Below are 23,752 nucleotides of genomic sequence, written 5' to 3' on the forward strand. Positions count from 1 at the left end.
CTTTATCTTGTTTTCTAGAATGTTTATTTGCATCTAGAAAGGCATGTGTTTTATTTTATATTTTATCCTATTTTATAATGTGGTTTTTTTTCTTTTTGGTGATCCAATGGAGATATTGTCTTGCAGTGTAACGATGACTATTATTATTATTATTATTATTATTATTATTTGAAGCACATCAAACCCACAGATGGAGTTGTTCCGAAACCTACGGGCTAAAATTTTTTTTCTTGTACATATATTTTTTTTTCGAAGCACATTAGTATTTTATATCTAAGAATGAAATGAAATTTGTAGTCATGGTTACAGCATATGCACTATACCTAAAATAAACAAATGTAAAGTGTATATATATATGTGTGTGTGTTAATAACCATGACAACAAGTCTATTGTAGATATATATGTATACTTTATTTAAACTAATCGTCGTTTTGTGTGCATGAATATATAAACTTATTTTAAATATCTAATTAGCACGTACCATTGTATTATTTATTAATGTGCTGAAGCAATTGTCATCATCACCATTATTCTTAATATTATCTATATATTGTGCGTGTCTGTGTTTGTGTCTGTGTCTGTGTGTATTTATATAGGTAATCTGGTTTTGGTTATTCTTTACAACCATAAAATCATAAACAGCGCTCACCACATGGCAAATCTGAATACATGCGGCACTAAATACAATACAATACAATACATCGCAACACAGTGCAACACAGTGCAACACAGTGCGATACAGTGCGATACAGTGCAATACAGCACAACACAATAAAATGTAATGTAATGTAATGTTATATAATATAATATAAATACATATATTATTATTTTTTATTATTATCTATTTAGTATCCGACAAGCCCCACGGGATAAAGCGTCTTTATTCTTATTTATTTATATACATCATTTTTTTTCCAATCGCGAGATCCTCCAATCGAAGTTCCAAAAGGGTTTAAAGAAGTTCCAAACTCTTGTGCTCCGCAAATTACTATTACTATTACTACTATTACTATTACTATTACTATTACTATTACTATCACTATCACTATCACTATAATTATTTTACTATTTTACTATTATTTTCAATGCCGATTTTATATTTAATTTTTTTTTTATTCTAAAAAAAGCATCTTTTTTTTGTTTTTTTGTTTTTTTTTGTTGTTGATAATATTTTGGCTTTCTTTCATTTTATTATCATTAATACCACCTTTATCCATTCAATCCTTTGTGTACCTTTTTTTTTTGCAAAAAATAAAGAAACCCTCATACCTCCCTTTTCTCTCTCTCTCTTTCTCTCTATTTCCATTTCTATTTCTTTCTTTTGCTTTCTCTCTCCTTCTCTCTCTCCTTCTCTCTCTCTCTTTTCCTTCCTTTTGTTCTATTATTAATCTTCGACTTTCCTTATGGGTATCATGAATTCGTTACGTGGTATAATGAAACCAAGTGCAAGTTTAAGCAGTAGTAGTAACAGCAGCTGCAAAAGCAAGGCATCCTGTCAAGTCCACGTTGCTTGTCAGATTGAGACAATGCAGAGCACCAGCAATTTATCAGCCATCTCTACACAAAGACCTAGTTATCGATTTGAGCACGGACGTCGTTATCACGATATAGAAGATTCGGTTTACGTTTTACCAAATGATGATCCAGGTACGCCACAGTCTGTCCCCCTCAACCACCCCTTTTTTCTTTCTTTCTTTCTTTATCTCTCTTCACCAACGAATACATTTAAAGAGAGAGAGAGAGAGAAAAAAACAGATTATCCTGTGCATAAATCTACATATAACATAATTATAATAATTAATTGATTAATTATTTATCTTTTATCTTTTACAACACCATACAACATCACCGATACATTTTGACATATAGAAATCGATCGATTGCACCAGCAGCACTGGGTACTTCACCATGCCTTTGACGGGTAAAGTCAATACGACACTTACAAATAATAATTAAAAATAATAATAATTGTAATTATTAATACAATTATTAATATTATAACGAAAGAAGAACAATAACCAACTTTGGGTTCAATTAGAAATTTCTCTTCTCCTGTCCACAAACTCCTTGAAGAAGGGGCCGTTGTATTGGATTCATGCTGTGGTAAGAATAGTAACAACAACAACAACAATAATAATAATTAAAGAACAAGGACAAGGTCAAGGACTATAGAAATAGATACATATAAAGAGTCTAGATCACAAATGCAATATAAGCTAAAAAATAAATAAATAAAAAATTGGTATTACAAAAAAAACCAAATATTTGAATGAATGAATGAATAAATAAATAAATAAATATGTATGTAATTTTTTTAGGCCCTGCCACATGGACTTTAGACATGGCAAAAGCATACGATCGATCAGAATTTTATGGAATAGACATTAGCCCTGTATTTCCCGAAGACATCAAGCCAGCAAACACCCATTTTCAATTAGCAAATATCACAAACCGCCTTCCATTTCCAGACAACCATTTCGACTTTATTCATCAGCGATTATTGATCTTCGGCTTGACACGATCTGATTGGACAAAGGTAGAGTACAATGGAGAAACAAACAGACAGACAAAGAGAGAAATAGAAAAGGGGAATACATGTATATATATAAAAAATATATGGGCTGATCTTTTTTTTAAAAATAATAATAATAATAATAATTTAAAAATAAAATCCTATTTTATTTTATTTTATTTTATATTATATTATATGTGCATTTGTGTTGATTTTGCAGGCAATAGATGAATTGTTACGCGTATTGAAACCAGGCGGCTGGATAGAGTTTAAAGAGGTGTGTAGATATATACAGACATATGTGTATGTGAATATATGTAAATTTGTATGTATGTGAAAATGTGTAACCATGGCGGCAAAATTTATATAATTATATATACATATATACACATACATATAAAAGGTTTGGGAACACTGACACTGACAGCTCTACTATTATGTCCTTGTGATAGCTTGAACTTAATCTTGAGAACACAGGCACCATGACAACAAAACTCAAAGAATCTAGTAAGTATATATATGTACATGTGTACATGTGTACATGTGTAGGTGTATGTGCACGCACGCACGCACGCACGCACGCACACAAAATATAATAATAAAAAAACCTTTACTAAACTGTGGATTGAATAATAAAAATAACAATAATTAAATTAGTGATAACCATGACAACCACACGCGATATGAATCCAACAATTGGACGTGAACTACGGCTATTGCTTATCCAGCGGGGATTACTCAATATTCAAGCCAAACGCATTAGTGTACCAGTTAACCATGATGGGAAGATTGGCGAACTGTTCTGGTGAGTCTAGAATCCACTCACCAATATAATACTATTATAACTACTTTTAATAAGAATATCACTTTTTTCTTCTTTAAGAAAAAAAAAGAAGAGGAGATATAGAAGTAGAGAAAGACACGATTTTTTGACCTTATTCTTATTGCCCATTACTAATGTCTTTTTTATTTATTTTTATTGTGGGAATTATAGGGATAATTACAAGCAAATGAGTCTTGCTCTTGCTCCCGTAATCTCGGGATCCCTGCCCTTAGATTTTCCACAATTCCTTGATAGTTGTGCAAAAGAGTGTGCAAAAGAGAAAACGAATTGGGGATGGCACGTAGTCTATGCCCAGAAACCGGTGTCGCCGATTAGATTCTCTCATTAATGACCATTATACCCGCCATATTCTTTCTTTCTCAACAACCAAAAAAAAAAATCCAAAAAAAAATTAGCTTTTCCATACTACACAGCAACAATTACACTTACAACAAACCTATACACAACACATCCACCAACTCACCTCACCTCACCTCACCTCACCTCACCTCACCTTACCTTACCTTACCTTACCTCGCCTCACCTCGCCTTACCTTGCCTCGCATCGCATCGCATCGCATCGCCTCACCTTATTTCACTTCTTACACGCAAGATAAAAACGAACGCCCCTTTCAACTCATACACATCTTATACATCAAAAATACACCAACCCACAGAGCCTCTTTTTTTCTTTCTTTCGTTCTCTCTCACTCACTACTCTTTCCTTAAAAAGAACGAAAGAAAACAATCATGCAATCTATGCTCTTCATTCCTTTAAACAACATTTTTTTTTAAAAAAAAGAAACAATTCCCCCATGCGATCTATTTAAAAAAAATCGGTCAAATTATTATTTTTTAACAAAAATAAAATACAATAAATTACAATACAAAACAATGTAATACCAAATCAGATCAAATTATTTATTTAAAGCGATATCATGTCGTAAATAGCTTTATATTCTCTTCTCAGAGGAATCTTTTTGGTCCGCCCAATGGCTACCAAGCCTGCGATCAAAGCACACCCGATTCCTGCACCAACAATTTTTTTTGTCAGCCCAGAAGAACAATAGCTTTTGGTTTTGATTTTGGTTTTAGCTTTGGCTTTGGTTCCAAATACGCGCCTCCACGTTAATGCTGCACCACTCACTCCATGGTAAACAGCTGCACCAATCAAGAGAGTGTGGAGTCCCCAAGTAAAATAGGCCCGGTTCTGAAGTCCCCAGGAAATCAATCCAAAGTCAACAAACGCAGAGTCTCCAAAATATCTAGCCGGAAGGCGTCGAACGAGGTGATGATGAAATCCAACCAGGGGTATGAGTACAAGACCGGATAAGCTATGGAAACGAAATAACTGCGTTTGAGTTTGTGATTCTAGGTTTGATTGTGGGTGTGGCGCTTGTGAGCTTAGTGCAACAAGGGTTTTCCAGGGACGTCGGATGACGACGGTCGACTTGACTAGTCCAGCCAGCACATGTATGGTTGCGGCTCCGGTCACCAAAACGGCTTCTAAGTTCTGGTCCTGATAGAGAGGTCTTGCCAACAAAAGCGATTGATTGGCAGAATCGACTCCATTTATTGCGGCAATCACGATCTGTACACCATGGATGACTGCAAATGTCGAGAAGGAAAGTGCGGATGCCGATTGCACAAATGTCAAAAAACTATAGATCTTTGGACGGCGCAAAGACAAAGGCAGAGGCAAAGGTGTTGGTTCATCCACAGACATTTTAATGTAAGAAATATGTATATATAATATGTGTATCTGGGTGGGTGTGCCTCTAAGTGTGTTAAAGGGAGAGAGAGAGGGGAGGGAAAAATAAAATAAATAAAAAAGTGAGAGAGAGAGCGCGTCTCTTGGTAGATCTTTAGGTACAGCTTGGTTGATCCTAGACGTGTGTGTGTGTGTGCCTTTCTCTACTTGAGTGTGTACGACATCTAGCATACCTTGTCACAAGAAATTCATCTTGTTTTTTTTTTTACTTCTTTTCTTTCGTTATTTCTCTCTCTCTTTATCTATTTCACCTACTTCTTGATTATGTATATGTATTTGAGCAATTTATATATATATATATATAAGACCAAAAAAATAAATAAATGGAGTCTTTAATTAATTTGTATGTCAAAATTGTTGTATGTCTCAATTTTCCTCCCAACCCCCCCTTGTAAAAAATAAAAATTAAAAAAATAAAAATTAAAAATAAAAAGTTGCATACATAGTAGATCACTTCACCACCGCCACCACCGTTTTAATACCTACAGTTTTATCATTCACTATCGCTATTACCACTACCAACCACTAAAAACCATCATCACTAAGCAACCACGGATATCACGGCTTTGAGATGTAAAATTGTGCAAGAATTTCGCAACTTATACTTCTAGATTTGTTGGTTTTGTTTTTAATGTAGATTATTTTTATGAGCGTTCCAAAACTCTTTTGCTTTAACCAATAATAAGCTTGTCATCCTGGAAGTTGTATTCTAAAATAACAAGTACATACGTATGTTTAGTCTCTTTCTTACCACTCATAATAATAATAATATATATATAAATCTTACCGGGAATTTCGAGGTTGAGAGGAGCAGGTCCCTGACGGATACGACCAGAGATGTCGTAGTGAGAACCGTGGCAAGGGCAGTACCATCCACCGAAATCACCAGCTTCACCAATGGGCACACAACCCCTACAAAATTTAAAATTTAAAATTTTAAATAAATAAATAAATAAATAAATAAAATAAGATAACAATAATAATAAAAATAAAAATAAAAATAATAACAAGAAAAGAGATCAACTTACAAGTGAGTGCAGACACCCAACATGACAAGCCATTCAGGGTTCTTGACACGATCAGAATCCTGTTCGGGATCACGCAAATCCTTCACATTGACAGTGTTAGCCTCGGCAATCTCCTCCTGGGTACGGTGACGAATAAAGACGGGCTTTCCTCTCCACTTGATTGTCACGTTCTTGCCCTCGGGAATCGATGCAAGTTCGACCTCGGCCTTGGCAAGAGCCAAGACATCGGCAGATGCGGACATGTTGGCAAGGAAATCACTGACGGTGGCCTGAGCACCAGCAGCAGACAAGAGACCGGTGGTACCGATCAGCATGTAAGAGAAGTTACGGCTGGCTTCACCACTGGTGTTGGTCTTCTTGTACTTTGAAAAGTCAGGAACATTAGTGGTGTGGTTACGCTGCTGGCTGTGGACTAAGATGTATAACAATTAATACATATATATATTTATATATATATATATATCAAACAATAATAATAATGAAGAAGAAGAATGAAGAAGAACATACAGAAATATATAAAGATATATATTAGAAAAATATTGTTTTAAAACAAGGTAAATTGTAGCTTTTTTATTATTATTATTGTCATTATTACATTAATGAAAATATAAACATAAACACATGCACCCACACCCACACCCACACCCATATTTATATATTAAATATTATAAATGTATTTATGCATATATTCTAATTATTTGTTACCAGGCGATCTCTGCTCCTCTTCTTTACGGTAGGAAAGGTTGATCTTGAGAGTAGGGGCCAATGCAGGTGTCAATGAGCGACGGGCAAAGGCAGAAGTAAGAGTGCGTGACAAGGCCATTTTTCTTTTAATAAATATATAAATTATTATTATTATTATTAGTTTAAAAAAAAAGAAGTACAATATACCTTCTTTAAAAAAAAGAGTAGGGGGAGGGGGATTTGTGTGTAGAAGAAGAGGGGGGAGGAGAGAGAAGGAGGGAGGAGTTCGGTTTTTGCCTTGCTGTGTATAGAAAGGGGTGGGTGAAAAATTATGGGCCAAAATTGTTGTGTGTAGGATCAGTCTTTTTTTTTTCTTTTTCCCCCCGCCCAAAATATTCATTTTCTTTGACGTCACCCTAGAAAGGAATCTTGCTGTGATTCAATCGACAGAAGAGGAAGACAAGTAAGAAGAGAATGGTTCATATTTTATGATAGACATTGATACCATTAAGTTGGTTAGATGTGCTATATGCAAATCTTACTCTACAAATTTTTCTTTTGTGTTGAGCAAATCCTCAAGATGTAGTTACAATCCCCTAAACGTTTAAACTATTGACGTTATATTTTAAATATCAGGATTGGATTACATAGAATACTTTATCTCTGTTGTTCCCTTTCTATTTAAAATCATTTAATCCTCATTATCTTCAATATCAATATCATAATTATCAGTGCCTTTAGTTTTAATCAACCAACCAAAAAGATACTTGTACCTGAAATAAATAAAAATATATAAAAAAATGAATTTACGCACATACTGTTCTTATAAGCATAAGTAAAGGTGATTGATTGGTCAATATGGTTCACATTTCAAAACCCAATAAATATTGAAGAATATCTATAGTCCTTATTACACATACATACATACACACTGCAAACTAACATAATAATGACTCACTGCCACGACGAACATTGTGACCATGACCATGGAGATCTCCCTGATGCAGGAGATCAGTTTAACCTTTATTCGCGTATTGATCACGACAATGTTTGCTGTTTAAATGAATCAGAGCCAAATAGTGGAAAGAAGATTATTAAACCATGGAATGAACGCATGGACAATACAAATGTAAATTGCATACAAATAATAATAATAATAATAATAATAGTATATTTTTATTTACTTGCTTATTAATTATTGTTTATATATTATCTGTCATAGTGGTTAGAAAGTGATGCAGACGAAGAATTGATTGTTCATGTCCCGTTAGTTATCCTTCTTCTTCTTCTTCTTCTTTGGGCTCAAAATTCGCGAAATATCTTTTTATTTAAAATTAAAACAGCTGTTAAAATTCTACTTATACTATGACAACGACAACGACAAAACTATCCTTTTAGATTTACAGGCACTGTTAAATTGCGTTCGATTTGTCTACGGACTGATCCAGGAGAGTCGGCACCAGCAACACTAAAGGTGTAAGTGGCATTGTCCTAAATCAAACGATAATAATAATAATAATAATAATAATAAATAGATTCATCAACCGCGATGGTATGGATTTCGATGCCGCTCAGAGTTATACACCCACTCAGACATGGGAGCTTGTTCAAGGACACAATGATGTATTGGAGTATTCTACTCGGTAAGGCAATATATTAATATGGATATAGAGGTACTCTTACAAATTAAAATAATATCAACATAATTTGCTTTATTTTCTTCTTCTTCTATACATGTATACTAACAAATGTAATGCTTATAAATATATGTATATATAAAAGCATCACTAAATTCACAAACGTACGTACCTTGACATTGTTCTTCCCTGACAACTTTGGCGGTGACACGAGCATCGTACGGTTCCTTGGGTTCAAGGGCGAATGGACAGAGGTAATGCTAATGATTGGTACACACAGTAATTCGATGACTAAAAGAATCCCAATAATCTATTGTATCACGGCAAATCTATATATCTCTTTTGGTATTGCACTATACTGTACTGCACTGCATCTTTATTTAAAAAAATGATCTTCAGTTGAAGAGAGACCCAATTATTACAGGTAAAAATATAATATATATATATATATATATACTATTGAAAAAAAAGAGAGGAAGAAAAGAAGAGAAAGAAGAGAACATCTACACAAGCATTACACACGATTATATTAGCTTTTTTTGGTTTGTTCAATCTTATATACCAGTACCAGTCATCTTGCGCGAAGATTAAATACTATTCAACACCCACATATTATTCTTTACATACCTACTGATTAATTAATTAATCGTCTTCGTCTTCGTCTTGTTCTTTAAAGTGTACGAAGCTAACGCCAACCCAGCTGACCACAAGAATCCAGCCGGTGAAAATAAAATGGACTATTCAATCCAATAACCAGGGAAATCCCAATATTTTCTTCTTATTCTTTATAATTCTTCTAAAAAAGGAATATTTTTTCCTTAGGCTGTAAAAAAAACAAAGCCAAACCAAATACATACATACACACCCACACATATATGCAATTCAATTCAATTCAATTCAATTTAACTCAATTCTTCTGCTGTTTTGTTATCATGGAAATATTTGTATATTTTATATATGTATATATATTAGAAAATTAAGAAAAAAAGAATATTTCAGTACAACCTCTTATTGGAAGAGTATTTTGGATGTGTTGGGTAAAGGTGTATAGAGGAGGATTTAAAGATTATTAAATTATTATTATTATTATTTTTAAAAAAAGTGAATAAATGAAAGAGAGAACGAAACGATGATTGGATAATGTACATAAACTTTTTTCCAATTCCAATTCCAATTCCAATTCCAATTCCCTATATTTTTTTTAGAGAAGGGCAACAGCTGCAACGGCTGCCATGGCCAAAGCAACAGCAGAAACGGTCTTCTGAGAAGCACCAGAGTCAGCAGGAGTAGAGGAAGCAGCAGTACTGGCCTTGGATACAGAGGGAGCAACCGAGCTAATAGCAGCAGAAACCGAGGCAGATGGAGCAACGGAGGAAGCGGAGGCAGCAGGAGCGACGGAATCAACAGAGGAAACGGGAACGGGAGCGGACTCAGCGGCGCTGGACGACTCAGCAACAGGCTCAACGGTAGCTGAAGCAGCGCTTTCAGCAGCGGTGTCGCTCACGGAGGCAGTGGCATCAGCGGCGTCAGTTGCGGTAGGAGTGGCATCGACGGGGGATTCAGTGGCATCAGCATCAGTACCGGCACTGGAGGTTGGGGTGACAGCGCCATCGACGGCAGAGGTTGTTTCGGCACCAGGAGCAGGAGCAACAACGCTGGGAGTGGCACAGGGCTCCTCCATACAGACACAGTAGGCCTTACCACTGTCGAGGTTGTCACACAACTAAATAGAAAACAAAACAAAGGTATTCATTCAATTGCACTGTAAATTTTTATCCGTAATTTTTGTTTTTTTGTTTTGTTTTGACAACTCAATGTTTGTAATAATAGAAAGAAAGAGGAATCTATCTTACGTGGTCACCGGCGTGGTGGAGTCCGGGGTTCATTTCATAGAAAGCATCAGGAGTCAAACCGTGGGCAATAGCAACAGAGTCACAGTCATCAGCATCAGTGACTTTATAAAGCAAAGTAAAATGTAGATTTATTCATTCGTTAGACCAAAGAAATAATTAAGAGAGTGGTGGAGTGCGTATATGGAGATCTTGGTGAATTGATCTGTAAGAATAATAATAGTAAAAACTTACTGGTATAGGTGGCAATGCATCCCTCGGCAGGGCCGTTGGCAGCAGCAGCTTGGGCGGCAAAAAGGGCGGCAACAGTCAAGAGAGTGTACTTCATTTTGTTTTTGGGATTTAATAAACAAAAAAAAACAATAAGGAAAGGAAAGGGAGTAAGATAAGAGAAAATGAATGCGCGTTGGAATGGAGGTTAAATACAGAGCTGTGGTGTGGCCCTTGACTTGCTTTCTGACCTCTTAATTGTGTGCAACAATCCTTCCTCGTGTGTAAGTGCTCCATAAAGGCCTTACAAGAGTGATATGAGTGTCACCTTGCCAATGGTCACATTTTCTATACTTTCTTTTTTCTTTATTTTTTCTTTTTCTGGTTATCGCTCTGTTTAGTCGTTTTATCCGTTTGTGGTACTTTCTGCAATAAACACACAATTACATATATATTGATTTTACCCAAATTCACTACATCTCACTATATATATTTCATTTATTGAATCCGAAAATAAACGCAATTTAATATTACACTTCTTTGAAGAACTTGATTTTTTTTTATACATCTTTAAGATTTTTTTTTGCTGACAAACCCCTCCTCCTTTAAGGAGTTGAAATTAATACCAATGAATGTTCCCACTATATCTGCAACATTTTTTATTTTTATTTTTAATAATTTACAATTGGTCAGATCAATTCTCCTTTGTCGAAACTACCAAAGTAGGTTGCCTTGGAAACTTGTCAATAGTAGGATACTCATATTTTACACATCTTTCTTTATTATCTGTGTATGTATGTATATATATTTCTGTCTATTTGGTTGTTTAAATCGGAGAAGTTCAAAGACATGTTTAGAAAGTTCATTTATGAACATTAAATTCTGCAAAACCTTTTTTTAGTTTTCCAAATTTTTAATTCCCCTTTTATCATCTTATTTTATTTTACATTCTACCATTCGCATGTCTCAAGATATTAATCCCAATAAACATACACACAGAAAGATAGAGAGCAGCAAAAATAAACGTGTTTTTTTTTTGATATTATTATTATTATTATTATTATTATTTTAACATTACATTACATTATATTTTATTGTATAATTCTTTATATTGATATTGATATTAAATATCAATCACTATAGTTACCATTATTATTGTTACTGTTACTGTTACTGTTACTGTTATATATATATATATTATGATTATTATTGAAATACAACTAAACGATGCCGCCTAATTTGCGAACAATCCACTTTTCGCATTCAACAAAGGTAATGAATATGGCAACGCACACAACAATCATAATCCAGGACTTTCCGCTCACAGGAGTCAGCTCTAACCATGTAGATATCCCAGGTGCGTAAATGCCCAGCAAAAGGAACCCAGCCGAGATGAAGAAAGCACCGACCATCCATCGATTGCCCAACACACCAGTCTTGAAGATCGACTGCAAGCTACTGCGAGACATGAAAGAATGCAGGAGCTGAATGGTTGTGATGGTAGCAAATGCCTTTAAAGATATATATATATATATATATGAAAGAAGTTAATATCAATTGAACTCAATATTATCTTTTATATAAAAAAAATATATATAAAGGGGTTTGGTGTGTATGGGAATGGGAATGCTCTTTTGTTGTTGTTGAAATCATAAACTCACCAGAGATCTGGCATCTTCAATAGTATAGTTATAGACACGCAATGAAAGAACATATGTTCCGATTGTCAAGGCAGCCATCATTAAAGACTGAAAGAAGATAATCGTCCATGAAACCTTTGTGAGCACACCCATCTTTGGGTTTCGAGGAGATCTCTTCATAAGATCCCGTTCTTTTGGTTCAACACCCAAGGCCATGGCAGGAGGAACATCAGCTACAAGTCAAAACAATACAGTAATACATATTGTGTGGTTAATTAAAGATAATATACGTATTGATCATAAAACTTGTATAAATCTCTGAAGATTATCTAAATTATAGTTACCAATAATGTTGGCCCACAAGATCATCATAACAGTCAAAGGAGTTTCAAGGTTAGCAATAGCACAAATCAACATTAAAAAGATTTCTGCTCCATTGCAGCTCAAGAGGTACAGGATAAACTTGAGAATATTGTCAAACACATGTCGGCCTTCTTCAACGGCTGCAACGATCGTAGCAAAGTTGTCATTCAACAAGACAAGGTCTGCTGCCTGTTTAGTGATCTCGGTACCAGCTATACCCATAGCCACACCAACGTCGGCTGCCTTGATAGCAGGAGCATCTAAAATAAGAAGATAAACAAATATGTCAGAATAATAATAACAACAATAATAATATGCATCGCTGAACAATTTTTTTTGATTTACCGTTCACACCGTCTCCAGTCATCGCCACCAATTCTCCACGTTGCTGAAGTGCATTGACAATGGTTAGTTTATTGTCAGGGCTAACACGTGCAAACACATTTGGAAAGGGATCGAGTTCCAAGAGTGCATCTTCGGACAACAGATCAAGCTCACGACCAAGAATAGCTCGACACTAATTATACATATATATTTTTTTTATAAAAGGGTAAGTTTCTTTGACATTTTCTCTTTTGCTCTGTTCATCTTTTTTTTTTTAAAAAAAACATATTTAACATGTTTATAAGAGTAAAAGTAATAGAAAGACTTTACCATGCCAGGAACACCTTGTTGGTAAATTCCAAGCTTAGCAGCAATTGAAGTCGCGGTTTGTACATGGTCACCAGTAATCATCATTACTCGAATACCGGCCTCTTGGCAGACCTGGACAGCCTCTTTGACGCCTTGTTTGGGTGGATCCAGCAATCCAATCAAGCCAACAAATACCAGCTCGTCTTCAGACAGACTAGGTTCACTTTCTATGCTAGCCGTGTCTTTCCAGCCCTGGGTCAATTTGGCAGTCTTGACACCAAGTCCGAGTACACGAAGACCTTGGGATGCCATCCGAGAACTTTCATCAGCCACAAGAGCCGCAAATTCTTCAGTAATAGGGACCGCCTGGTAGGCTGTCTGTGGAGATCTGGTGGTCGTGGAGCTGGCAGGCTTATCGTCTGCAGAGGCCATAAACATCGAGCACCGGTCAACAAGTTCTTCTGGTGCGCCTTTGCATAATACGTAGACTTCGTTGCTGGTATCATTTATGTTTTTGCTCTTGTTGCTGTCTGTGCTGGCATATATCGAGCTCATTAACTTGCGCTCACTGTCAAATGCTCTTTCAAACACCTTTGTGACTTGCTGGGACCAGTATGCAGGACCTAGACCAGCCTTTTGCGCAGCCACGGTCAAGGCAATCTCGGTTGGATCACCAATCGGGGTGTACTCGCCAGTCTCCTCATCAAGAACGATGGACGAGTTGTTGCAAAGACCGGCTACCATAAGTGCATAAAAGAGATGGGACGTGTAGGCACTTGGATTGGTGGGATCGAGAGGATGGGTTCGCAAGGCAGAGTAGTCTGGGACGGTTTGAGACTCGTTTGGCAAGCGATTATCCGCCATAGGACTTCCATACGAAGGAGCTGTACGACGCACATGGATCATTCGACGACGTAGCTCTGCGGGTTCAATCAAAATCTGGCCTTGGCTAGGATCCATAGAGGTAGACTTTGTAAAGCGATAGAGAGCATTGTCGGCCGTCCAAAGTTCAGATGTGCCCATCTTGCCTTGGGTTAGTGTTCCAGTCTAGGATGGTCATCGGGGTAGAGAAGGTGATGATGTATTAGTGTATGTGTGTATGTGTAATGTAAGATTACAAAATAAGCATAGTATTCTAAACTGATTTGTATATATAAAAAGAAAGGAAGCTAGTCTTATTGTTTCCTTACCTTGTCCGAACAGATGACAGTGACACTTCCGAGGGATTCAACTGCCGGCAATGTTCTCACGATGCAGTGTCTAAATAAAAAATATAAATAAAAATTCTTGACTTGATAAAATGGCAAGTATATTTCAAGTATATTCAGTTGATAATAAGAAAGACCACAACTTACTTGGTAGCCATACGACGTACGCCCAAAGCCATGGTTACTGTCGTTACTGCAACAAGGCCTTCTGGAATTACGGATACAGCAAGACTAACAAAAAGAAAAAAAGATATAGACACATAAAAAACAATTTTTTTGGGGGTGAGATAAGACAATAAGAAAAAGAGAGCACATGTGTGCGTGTGTGCGTGTGTGCCCATGCTTATGCTTGTGTGTGTGTTTGTGTTTTAAGCTACCTTAGACCAATGTTGACCATTGTTTTGACATCTTTTTTCCAGGCTATTCCAATTACCACCACAAGTGCACAGAGCACAACTGCTAGTGCGACAAGATACAGGCCTAATCTGGCAAGTTTTCTCTGAATTGGAGTTTTTGTCTTGCGCTTAGATCCTTTTTGGATAGCCGTGCTGATCTTGCCAATCTATGTAATATATATGGTCCGGGGAGAAAGAAAGAAAAGAAGGTTGAGAAAACAAGATAACTAAAACAACAACAAAAAGGGCCAAGAAACATATACAACAGTGCTTAAAGAAGATCTTGTTGTAACCCAGGTAAATACCTCTGTCTGTACACCAGTGCGTACTACGATTCCTTTTCCGCGACCACGCGCAACCGTAGTTGCCATGAACGCATTTCCGATACAGTCTCCAAGTGGAATACGACGAGACTTTTTGTTGTTATGGTTGTTGGAAGGGGGGTGAGAGGCAAGCAAATGATAATAGTATAATAGGATTGGGTAAAAAGGTAATTGTATCAGTTGATGTTACAACAAGAAAGTACATATGGTTAGGATATTAGTTGTCCATGAATTATTAATGTATATCTTTGGTTCTGTTGTTGTTTTTTCTTTGCCTACCTTTGCCTTGACTGCGTCGGTGCTCTTGGACGAGGGAACACTCTCGCCTGTCAAGATACTCTCGATGAGCTCAAGTTGCGAGACCTCAATGAGCCGTAAATCGGCAGGAACGGCTTCTCCTTCTTCAAGAACGACGACATCTCCTGGCACAAGGTCTTCTGATCCAATCATCTGCTGTTCGCCATCACGGATAACTTGGGCCATTGGTACAGATAAGTTCATGAGCGCATTGAGCGTCTTACTGGCCTTCCATTCCTGACTGAATCCAATGATGGTATTGAGTACAATTACCACCAGCAGTACAGCCGCGCTATTAAACTCCTTCTCTGCACATTGAATGATAGCTGCAATAATAAGTATAATGACCATCAGATCGGTGAGCTGCAGCCAGAGCATGTAAAGGGCGTTTGGGCGGGGAGGATCCGGCAGCCGATTTGGCCCATGGTGGTCTCTTAAGGAGGCGACCGAAGCAGATGCTAGGCCGTTCTGGGGGTCCGAATGTGAAAACATCGCCAAGAGTTTTTCGACCGAGCGGTCAAAATAGAGCGACTGTGGGGGGATCAATGCCGTTGCAACCGTCACTGTGTCCAGGGAGGATTTATAGGTATTTGGGGGACGAGGCATTTTTGAGTGCTGCTGAGCTGCGACTTCTTGAGCTAGTGGAGATCCCAGCAGACGTTCCATCGCCGGCTGCTCAGCTTCCTTGACCAAGTCTTTCCAGTCACTACACTGACATAATGTTGTGAGCAAATGGATCATGGCAATTGCACTTTGTTTTTGCTTGGGTGAACTAGATGGTTTGAAGCGATAGTGGATCTTGAGTTCACGCTTGAGCTCGTAGACATCTCGTTCGTTTACAGCCGCACGAAATTCGATTACTGAATAGGGATGATCAGTGAAAAGCAGATGAGTTGAAGTTGAAGTTGCATGCAATGCAATATAATATGCAAGCTTTTTTTATATTTTAGATTTGTTGATCCATATTTATGGATTTGCGTTTTGATATATACATATATAAATATAAATGAATGTATATTTATACACTTTCTATCTATATTTAACTATGTATTACCTTCTTCAAGAAAGTCTCCAAAGAGTGAGAATGCCATATCTGCAGCAGAGGTAGTGCGCTTTCTTATGAGATGGCCTTCGGTGTGCCCGGTGTTAAGCAAGAGGGCTTCCGACAGACGTTTCATAAGTCCTTGATCAAGATGTGGTTGGTGACCACCTTTGATACGGTAGTCCATAACATAGCGCAAGCCGTCGAGGACTTCTTCGAGGGAGATTGATCTGTTGTCCTTGACATCAAAGAGATCATGGACTATTTTATTTTAATTTTAATTTATTATTATATATATAGAGTTTAAAGAGTTAATGTAAATAGTAAAATGGTGTATGGTAGACAATAGACAATAGACGGTAAAACATTACCATGAACTTCTATCTGCTGTTCGATCGATGCTTTTCCATCGACCAAGGACAGTATATCGATAGCATAGTGTGAGTGCTCAGTCAATAGTGGAGGTTTAGACATGAAAGAGATGATGGATCAAGAAGGTGAACAATGCACCCTTTTATAGACTTTCTGGCTGATATTTTCTGGTATTTTCTGCCTATTTAGTCAATCTTTTATATTTACATTTTATAATATCTTATAATATATATACAAATTTAATGTATAAATTCAAAGCACAAGAAATCTTGGTTGGCTATCTTGATGCTTATCTATATTTACAAATGGCTGGTGCAATACATAAACAATTATAGGTGGTTTTGACTACAATATCTTGTTTGATGTCATTACATATTTATATACATTCTTATTTATTTATTTTTTGAAAGAAGTTTGGATAAAGAAGAACTATACAAGATTATTAAGTGACTTGTGTGAAACTCATAGCTTTTATCCTTCACACATACAAAGAGAGGATCACAATTCCATCACTTTATCAGCTTTCTTTGTCTATTGATCTATTTCTTTGTCTTTGTATGCGTCTGCGTCTCTGGTTCTATATCTAGGCCTCTTTATTTCATTCTCTTAATATTTATATTTATACTTATACTTATATATCTGTACCTGTGCCTGTGTTTGTATTTCTGTGTTATTATTAAAGTAAAATGAAATATAAAATATAAGATATATATATATATATAAAGAAAAAAGACATTACGCTTGTAACTCTTTTTGCTGTTGTTTAATAAAAGAATCTTCTACTGATACTAAAGGTGCCAGTCGTACGACCATCACAAGGCCATCATTGGTGCAGCTTACTACAGCTTCTACTGTTGCCGTCACCCCCCGAATCCGATCAACGATCCATTCAAACCGTAGACGGACAATTCTGCTGTTCGATTTTGCCAGGTTGATCTGTACTTCTACGGATTCCAAGTCAGACTCCTTGACAAACATATACAGAGACTGCCCGACAGTTAGACGAGCCGGAGCTCCCACTAGTGGTTCTGCAAGACGTGAAATAAAGACAATGTCGAGCGCATCGGTAAACTTGTTCAGGATCATGGAGAATCGCTGTTCCTGTTGATGGGCTACTCGATTCTTGATCCACTGATTCCCAACCGTCAAAACCTTGTTTAATCGAGCCTGATTGTCCTGCCATGATCCGACCAAATGTACCGATCCGTCTGGGGAAATCACAAACCATTCGTCAACAGAACTAGCTCGGATCTTGTGTTGGACTGTTGTTCTGTTGCCATGTAAGAAATTAGTGCAGACGACGACATCGGTACAGTAATTCACGACCGTATCAATCTCAACATATTCGCCGCTTTTGTGGAGAGTGCGATAGGTGAGCATGACTGACATGCGTTCATTCATCACATTCGCTCGATGGATCAGATGGGCTGAATCGAGTTCATCGGGATGGATAAGGCTGTAGCCTCCTTTTCCTAGCATCTCTTCTGGTGTAAAGCCCAGGACATCAAAGACACTGTCCGACACATATATGTAGGTTGCATTCAAAGTATTATCAAAGATTGCAATGTAATTGGGCTCCATTACCCCCAAGACAAGACCACCCTTTTGAAGACAGAAACAGTAAAAATAAATTAATTATTTACAATTAAATTAAAATTAAAATAGTATATATACATATATAAATAAAATGAATAACCCTTATTTTATATTTTATATTTATATGTATATATATATATATATATCATTAGTATTCTTGATATAATATACAGCAAGTTAGTTTGCAGCATTCTTGTTTTTAGTGTTTGGTAAAGAAGTACACATAAAAGAAGAAGAAGAAGAAGAAGATAAAAGCAAGAATAAGAAGAATAAGAAGGAAAGGAGAAGAATAAGAAAATGGGTTGTAATACCAAGTGTATTTTAAAATAAACCTTTTTCATTACATTTTTCTTTGCTTAATTATATGTATATGTATATATGTATATATGCATTTTTAGCCAGTTAGACATTGTAGACGCAATGTGACTATAGCTAATATCAACCATTGGTAAAGTAGAAAAATACAAGAAGTATATTATTATTTCTTATTTAACTCTTATACATACTTTACAGCATATACTCTTATTTCTATTACAAAAAAAAAAGGCTTGGTTCTTAAGCTTCACATTCACTTATATATATATATATATATTCTTATTGAAGCAAATCGAATACTACTTGCAATTATTATATTAAGAAAACAGTACCGATAATAATAGTACTTTTTAGACTTCTTGGTAAAGAAGTCTTTGGGTTCAAGTCATTAACTTATTAAAACATAAAAAAAAAAGAACCCGCAAAATAAAAATAAAAATAAAAAAGCAAGCTTGATGGTTTGGCGGAGAATCCATTACTTGCGTCACAAGTATCTATACAAAACAAACACAACAAAATATCAACTCAAGCCAAGCCAAGCAAAGCAAAAGACAAAGACAAAGGGGGGGAATACAATTATATACAAAAATTTATATGTGTATAGTTTTTACGACTTGATATAATTTATATATATATATTTTATTTTATTTTATTTTATTTTTAAATATTTTCTTTGATTCGTGCTTTCTCTCTTTATCTTCAAAACTATTATAATAATATACATATACATATACATATATACACTCCTACTCACACTCACCCACACTCACTCTCTTTCCTTGCCCACCGACTCCACCTTTCTCTCTCTTTCTCTCTCTCCTCTCCTCAATACCATCAACTCACTCTTCCTCATGGCAGACAGTCCGCACTCAAACACCTTTCTAAAGAGCTTGTCTCAGAAAAAATATGCGTGGATGCAGACTCCTTCGGCTACATTCACTCAACCACGCACAGATTCCTTGAAACCTGAACCCCGGAAACTAAAAGAAGATACTCGACCAGCAAAGAAAGCTCGTCAAGCAAAACGACATGGATCCCTCGATCAAGATATGAAGATTGTCATCAAATCAGAACCAATAACCAAAAGACAAACCTCGTCTTCTGCCATATCACCTCTCTACAGTCCTACAACACCTCCCTCCGCTTATTCTTCTGTATTTACTACGTCTAACAACAACAACAACAACAACAACAATAATAATAATGCTACTACTGGTGGTAGTAGCTCTAGCCTCCCTCCTCATTCTTCTCTACACGACGATTTATTACCACCAAAGTCTCCTACTTTCACAAAGTCTGAAGAACTAGACAATGAAGCAGACAAAGTACCACAGCCTCATTTCAAATACACCACCTTTCCTGTCAAAGGATTCAACATCCTTCCAACGCGTAATATCACCAGTACCTTTGTCAAATCAGATGTGACTTATTTTCCCGGTAACAAGGCTGGATCAGAAGCCATTATGCCCGATGCAAGTAGTGGAATCCACACATTCTTATTTATTTTTTATAAAGCTATATATATATATATACACTTATATATTTATACATACGTGTGCAATGTTAATAATAAACTCATCATTTTTTTTCTTTTTCTCTTTAATCAATCGATTATTATTATTATTATTTTTACTTTTTGAATATACATTACTATAATTATAATTATAATTATAATTATTTTATTAGGCAGAGGAAGAATGGGCTGACACGATCGTAATTCATCCTGGATCACGTAATTTGCGCATCGGCCTCGCATCAGAAGCGTTTCCAAAAACAGTACCTCACGTTATTGCCAGACATATTGCACAACCAATTCCAGAAATTCCTGACGAAGAAGTCGATGAAGAAAACGAAGAAGCTATAGAAGAAATCAAGGGCGAACTCAAGTGGAGAATGAAGAGTGCAAAGCGAAGAGCAGTACCCAATGCAGAGGGACAAGTGGTTGGATTCAACACACAGGCGTACCAGGAATTAATTCCAGATCACAATGATCCTTACAAAGTCGAGTGGACTGAAATCAATCCTGCTAAGAAACCTGACCATTTTGTAGGCGAAAAGGTTGGTATTTTCTCCAAATATATATATATATATTTAAAGGGGGAATACTCAACAGATTTTTATATGTATATTATGCTATTTGTATTTAGGCACTCAATTTGCCTATTGCTGAGAACTCTGACTACAAATTGTTCTATCCCTGGAAGCATGGAACATTCAACAACCAGGATTACACTTCACTCCAAGCCGTCATGGGTGATCTGCAAACCATCTGGACTGATACTATTAATACAGAACTTGAGATTGAAGGGAAACAATTCGAGGTAATGAATATATAGACACACACAGAGAGAGAATAATAGAATTGGTAGAATAAAATAAAATTAAAAAAGTTGTTACTTATTAATGATTTACACATCTATATCATGTATAGGAATATAATGCAGTTTTGGTAATTCCTGATATTTTCCCAAGATCATATATATGTGACCTTGTTACAGTGTTACTTCGTTATATGAAGTTTAGAGGTGTATTGGTTCAACAGGTAAATGTGTAAATATATATATATATAAGTTTGGAAATATAATCCTAACAAAGCACTTCAATATAATTTTACAGGAATCTACATCCGCTACATTCGGTGCAGGTGTTTCGACTGCTTGTGTAGTTGATATTGGTGCTCAAAAGACAAACATTGCGTGTATTGAAGATGGTGTATGTTTTGTGGAATCTCGGTAAGAACACGCTGCATAAGATAAGAAATGTACTGATCAATCGCAAATTGTATTAAAAAAAATTGAAATTTATCATCTAATTGAAACAAAAAACAAAAAAAAAAAGAGCGATGATTTCTATGGGAGGAGATGATATTACAAAGACATTCATGTCTTTCCTTCTTGTCAACCGATTTCCTTATGCCGACATAAACCTGAAGCGGTCTCACGACTGGCGCCTGGCAGAAGATCTCAAGAAGAGATGGTGTACGATGAATGAGGCTGATATCAGTATCCAGGTCTATGATTTTTTTGTCCGTGCACCTCACAAGCCCACCAAGAAATACCAATGCAAGGTTTACGATGAAGTGTTTTTGGCTCCTCTTTGCTTGTTCTTTCCCGCGGTCCTCAATGACAAGGAAAAGACGGCTCGAAAGACAAAGTGGATCAGCTCAAATGTAGTAGAAGATATTGGAGACGAATTCCAGGCATCGCAAGTACCCGGCGGTGGTAGTGGTAGTGGTAATGGTAGTGGAACCTCCAATTCGGTAGCTCCTCCTTCTACCCCTCAAGGACAACGTGCCAAACCATGGACTAGTAATAATAGTAATAGTAATAGTAATGGAAATGGAAATGGAAATGGAAATGGAAATGGTGGTACTACCAATGGTTTACCTGGTCCTTCACCTAAGCATACATCTATATCTACGCCTACGCCTGCATCTGCATCTGCGTCTGCGTCTGCACCAACACCCAATGGTTCAGAAACTCCTATATTGGGTCCTACCGTCGTGACCTCAAAAGACCAAGAGCATGTAGTATTCCCACTTGATGTGGCTATTGCGCAGTCTATCCAAGGTGCATCTGGTGCATCCGAGGAACGCCTCAAGCGTTTCTTTACAAACATTATTTTGGTGGGTGGTGGTGGAATGATAGGCAATTTCAACCGAGTACTTGAGGATCGGTAAGTGTTTCTATTATTATCATTATTAAATGCATGTATAATGGTTTATTTTAATGTTCTTTTATTTTCTTTTTCTTTAAAGTGTTTTGTCGACTTCGATTGCCCAGTCTTTGTATATTGAAAAGGTTGAGGTTTTGCCTGCTCCACGTGAGCTTGACCCACGTCTACTAGTATGGAAGGGTGCATCAGTACTAAGCAAACTTGAAATTGCGAAAGAAATGTGGATTGGATTAGAGGAGTGGGATCAAGTTGGTGCAAGGTGCTTAAAGGATCGTACTCTCTTTACCTAAAAAAATATATCTCTCTCTCTCTTTACTTACTTACACACCCATCCACATACATACATATCCTCTCTTTTCTCTCTAACTATTTTTCACCAACCAACCCGACTCACTAGCACTTTATATATATATTATATGTTTTGCATTATGTTTGATTATTGAATTCAATAATATATATATTTATATAAATCAATTAAATTCTTTCTTTGATAAAAGAGAGTACAGTTTGGCAAAGATAAGGTTGAGAATCGAGCTGAGTCACCGAATGATCTGCACCAGACACAATGTCTGAAGACACAAGCGGAGAAAATGATGCGAATCGCTTCAGCAAGTCTCTTTGACTGATCCTAGTAGGTTTGTAGAATTCGTCGCATTCTGATCCCAATAGAAGCATAGGACGGTCGACATCTTTGTAAAGGTTGGATAGAAATTCGTCTGATAAATCTGAAGAGAACATATCATCATCTCCTCTAAGAAAAAAAAACACAAATCATAATTATAATTGCAATCTTTTTTCTAATAAATAAACCTCTATCCACCCAATGCATTGGTATTCGATCACTGTGCTTAAGATATTTAAACAACAACAACGATAATAATAATAATAATAATAATGCTAATATTAATTCTTGTTATCATTTACCCGACAGCAAAGAGAGAGAAGAATCGACTGGCAGTCATGGGCACTCCAATCTCATGTGGCATCCAAGCTTCTCCTTTACGTTCAGCACAGAGTTTTGTAGCCAATTCAATATATTCTTCGAGTTTTGGCATTTCTCCTTGCATGCCTTCTCTATCCGACACAGGTGCCTGAAGGAGGTAACCAGAAACCGAATCACGCATCTCACCGCGTCTACTGTGAAGCAAGCAATCCTGACTGCCTATTTATATCAATTAATAATGATGTTAAAATTTAGAATATATATATATTAGAGAATAAATAACCTGTTGAATGTCCCATGAAAACAATTTCAGACTTTTCGCGTGTTTTCAAGTATTTTACAAGTTCATCCAGCTCTTCTACATCTTGAGCTAAACTGGAGGTACCATATCCATTGTTACTAGATGACAACTGAACCTGAACTAGTGACCACCC

General features: G+C 36.4%; 7 protein-coding genes across 7 annotated transcripts; 3 read left to right on the forward strand and 4 right to left on the reverse strand.

Annotated features, from left to right (window-relative positions):
* Positions 1–1,404: 1,404 nt before the first annotated feature.
* PHYBLDRAFT_69321 (hypothetical protein) lies at positions 1,405–3,685 on the forward strand (the record flags this gene model as incomplete). The annotated part of the gene is made up of 8 exons (XM_018442078.1): positions 1,405–1,648; positions 1,871–1,922; positions 2,040–2,104; positions 2,320–2,537; positions 2,734–2,790; positions 2,966–3,020; positions 3,171–3,318; positions 3,508–3,685. The coding sequence occupies 8 exons, from the start codon at positions 1,405–1,407 to the stop codon at positions 3,683–3,685; spliced, it is 1,017 nt and encodes a 338-aa protein (XP_018285490.1).
* Positions 3,686–4,261: 576 nt separating this feature from the next.
* Positions 4,262–5,062, reverse strand: PHYBLDRAFT_174145 (hypothetical protein; the record flags this gene model as incomplete). Its single annotated transcript, XM_018437196.1, has 1 exon — positions 4,262–5,062. The coding sequence occupies one exon, from the start codon at positions 5,060–5,062 to the stop codon at positions 4,262–4,264; it is 801 nt and encodes a 266-aa protein (XP_018285491.1).
* Positions 5,063–5,778: 716 nt separating this feature from the next.
* Positions 5,779–6,449, reverse strand: RIP1_2 (ubiquinol-cytochrome c reductase iron-sulfur subunit RIP1; the record flags this gene model as incomplete). Its single annotated transcript, XM_018433491.1, has 3 exons — positions 5,779–5,816; positions 5,895–6,019; positions 6,136–6,449. The coding sequence occupies 3 exons, from the start codon at positions 6,447–6,449 to the stop codon at positions 5,779–5,781; spliced, it is 477 nt and encodes a 158-aa protein (XP_018285492.1).
* Positions 6,450–7,664: 1,215 nt separating this feature from the next.
* PHYBLDRAFT_33187 (hypothetical protein) lies at positions 7,665–10,670 on the forward strand. Its single transcript, XM_018440007.1, has 9 exons — positions 7,665–7,948; positions 8,042–8,085; positions 8,218–8,295; positions 8,355–8,462; positions 8,602–8,710; positions 8,856–8,880; positions 9,133–10,179; positions 10,310–10,410; positions 10,541–10,670. The coding sequence occupies exons 1-7, from the start codon at positions 7,769–7,771 to the stop codon at positions 9,207–9,209; spliced, it is 621 nt and encodes a 206-aa protein (XP_018285493.1). The 5' UTR covers positions 7,665–7,768; the 3' UTR covers positions 9,210–10,179; positions 10,310–10,410; positions 10,541–10,670.
* A 1,555-nt stretch (positions 10,671–12,225) lies between these two features.
* On the reverse strand, positions 12,226–15,873 carry PHYBLDRAFT_86228 (hypothetical protein; the record flags this gene model as incomplete). Its single annotated transcript, XM_018443641.1, has 11 exons — positions 12,226–12,389; positions 12,501–12,779; positions 12,865–13,036; positions 13,186–13,530; positions 13,606–13,973; positions 14,067–14,199; positions 14,343–14,412; positions 14,508–14,591; positions 14,738–14,922; positions 15,061–15,168; positions 15,358–15,873. Coding segments are annotated over 11 exons (2,424 nt in total), but the record flags the coding sequence as incomplete, so codon positions are not given.
* A 1,489-nt stretch (positions 15,874–17,362) lies between these two features.
* Positions 17,363–18,726, reverse strand: PHYBLDRAFT_188984 (hypothetical protein; the record flags this gene model as incomplete). Its single annotated transcript, XM_018439592.1, has 2 exons — positions 17,363–18,391; positions 18,697–18,726. The coding sequence occupies 2 exons, from the start codon at positions 18,724–18,726 to the stop codon at positions 17,525–17,527; spliced, it is 897 nt and encodes a 298-aa protein (XP_018285495.1). The 3' UTR covers positions 17,363–17,524.
* A 676-nt stretch (positions 18,727–19,402) lies between these two features.
* On the forward strand, positions 19,403–23,378 carry PHYBLDRAFT_183512 (hypothetical protein). Its single transcript, XM_018438782.1, has 8 exons — positions 19,403–20,176; positions 20,391–20,758; positions 20,848–21,021; positions 21,132–21,242; positions 21,317–21,432; positions 21,539–22,375; positions 22,458–23,126; positions 23,300–23,378. Exons 1-7 carry the CDS (start codon positions 19,552–19,554, stop codon positions 22,663–22,665), a joined length of 2,439 nt encoding a protein of 812 aa, XP_018285496.1. The 5' UTR covers positions 19,403–19,551; the 3' UTR covers positions 22,666–23,126; positions 23,300–23,378.
* Positions 23,379–23,752: the final 374 nt, after the last annotated feature.

The sequence above is a fragment of the Phycomyces blakesleeanus genome (assembly GCF_001638985.1).
Source record: "Phycomyces blakesleeanus NRRL 1555(-) unplaced genomic scaffold PHYBLscaffold_29, whole genome shotgun sequence".
In the NCBI taxonomy this organism is placed as follows: domain Eukaryota; kingdom Fungi; phylum Mucoromycota; class Mucoromycetes; order Mucorales; family Phycomycetaceae; genus Phycomyces; species Phycomyces blakesleeanus.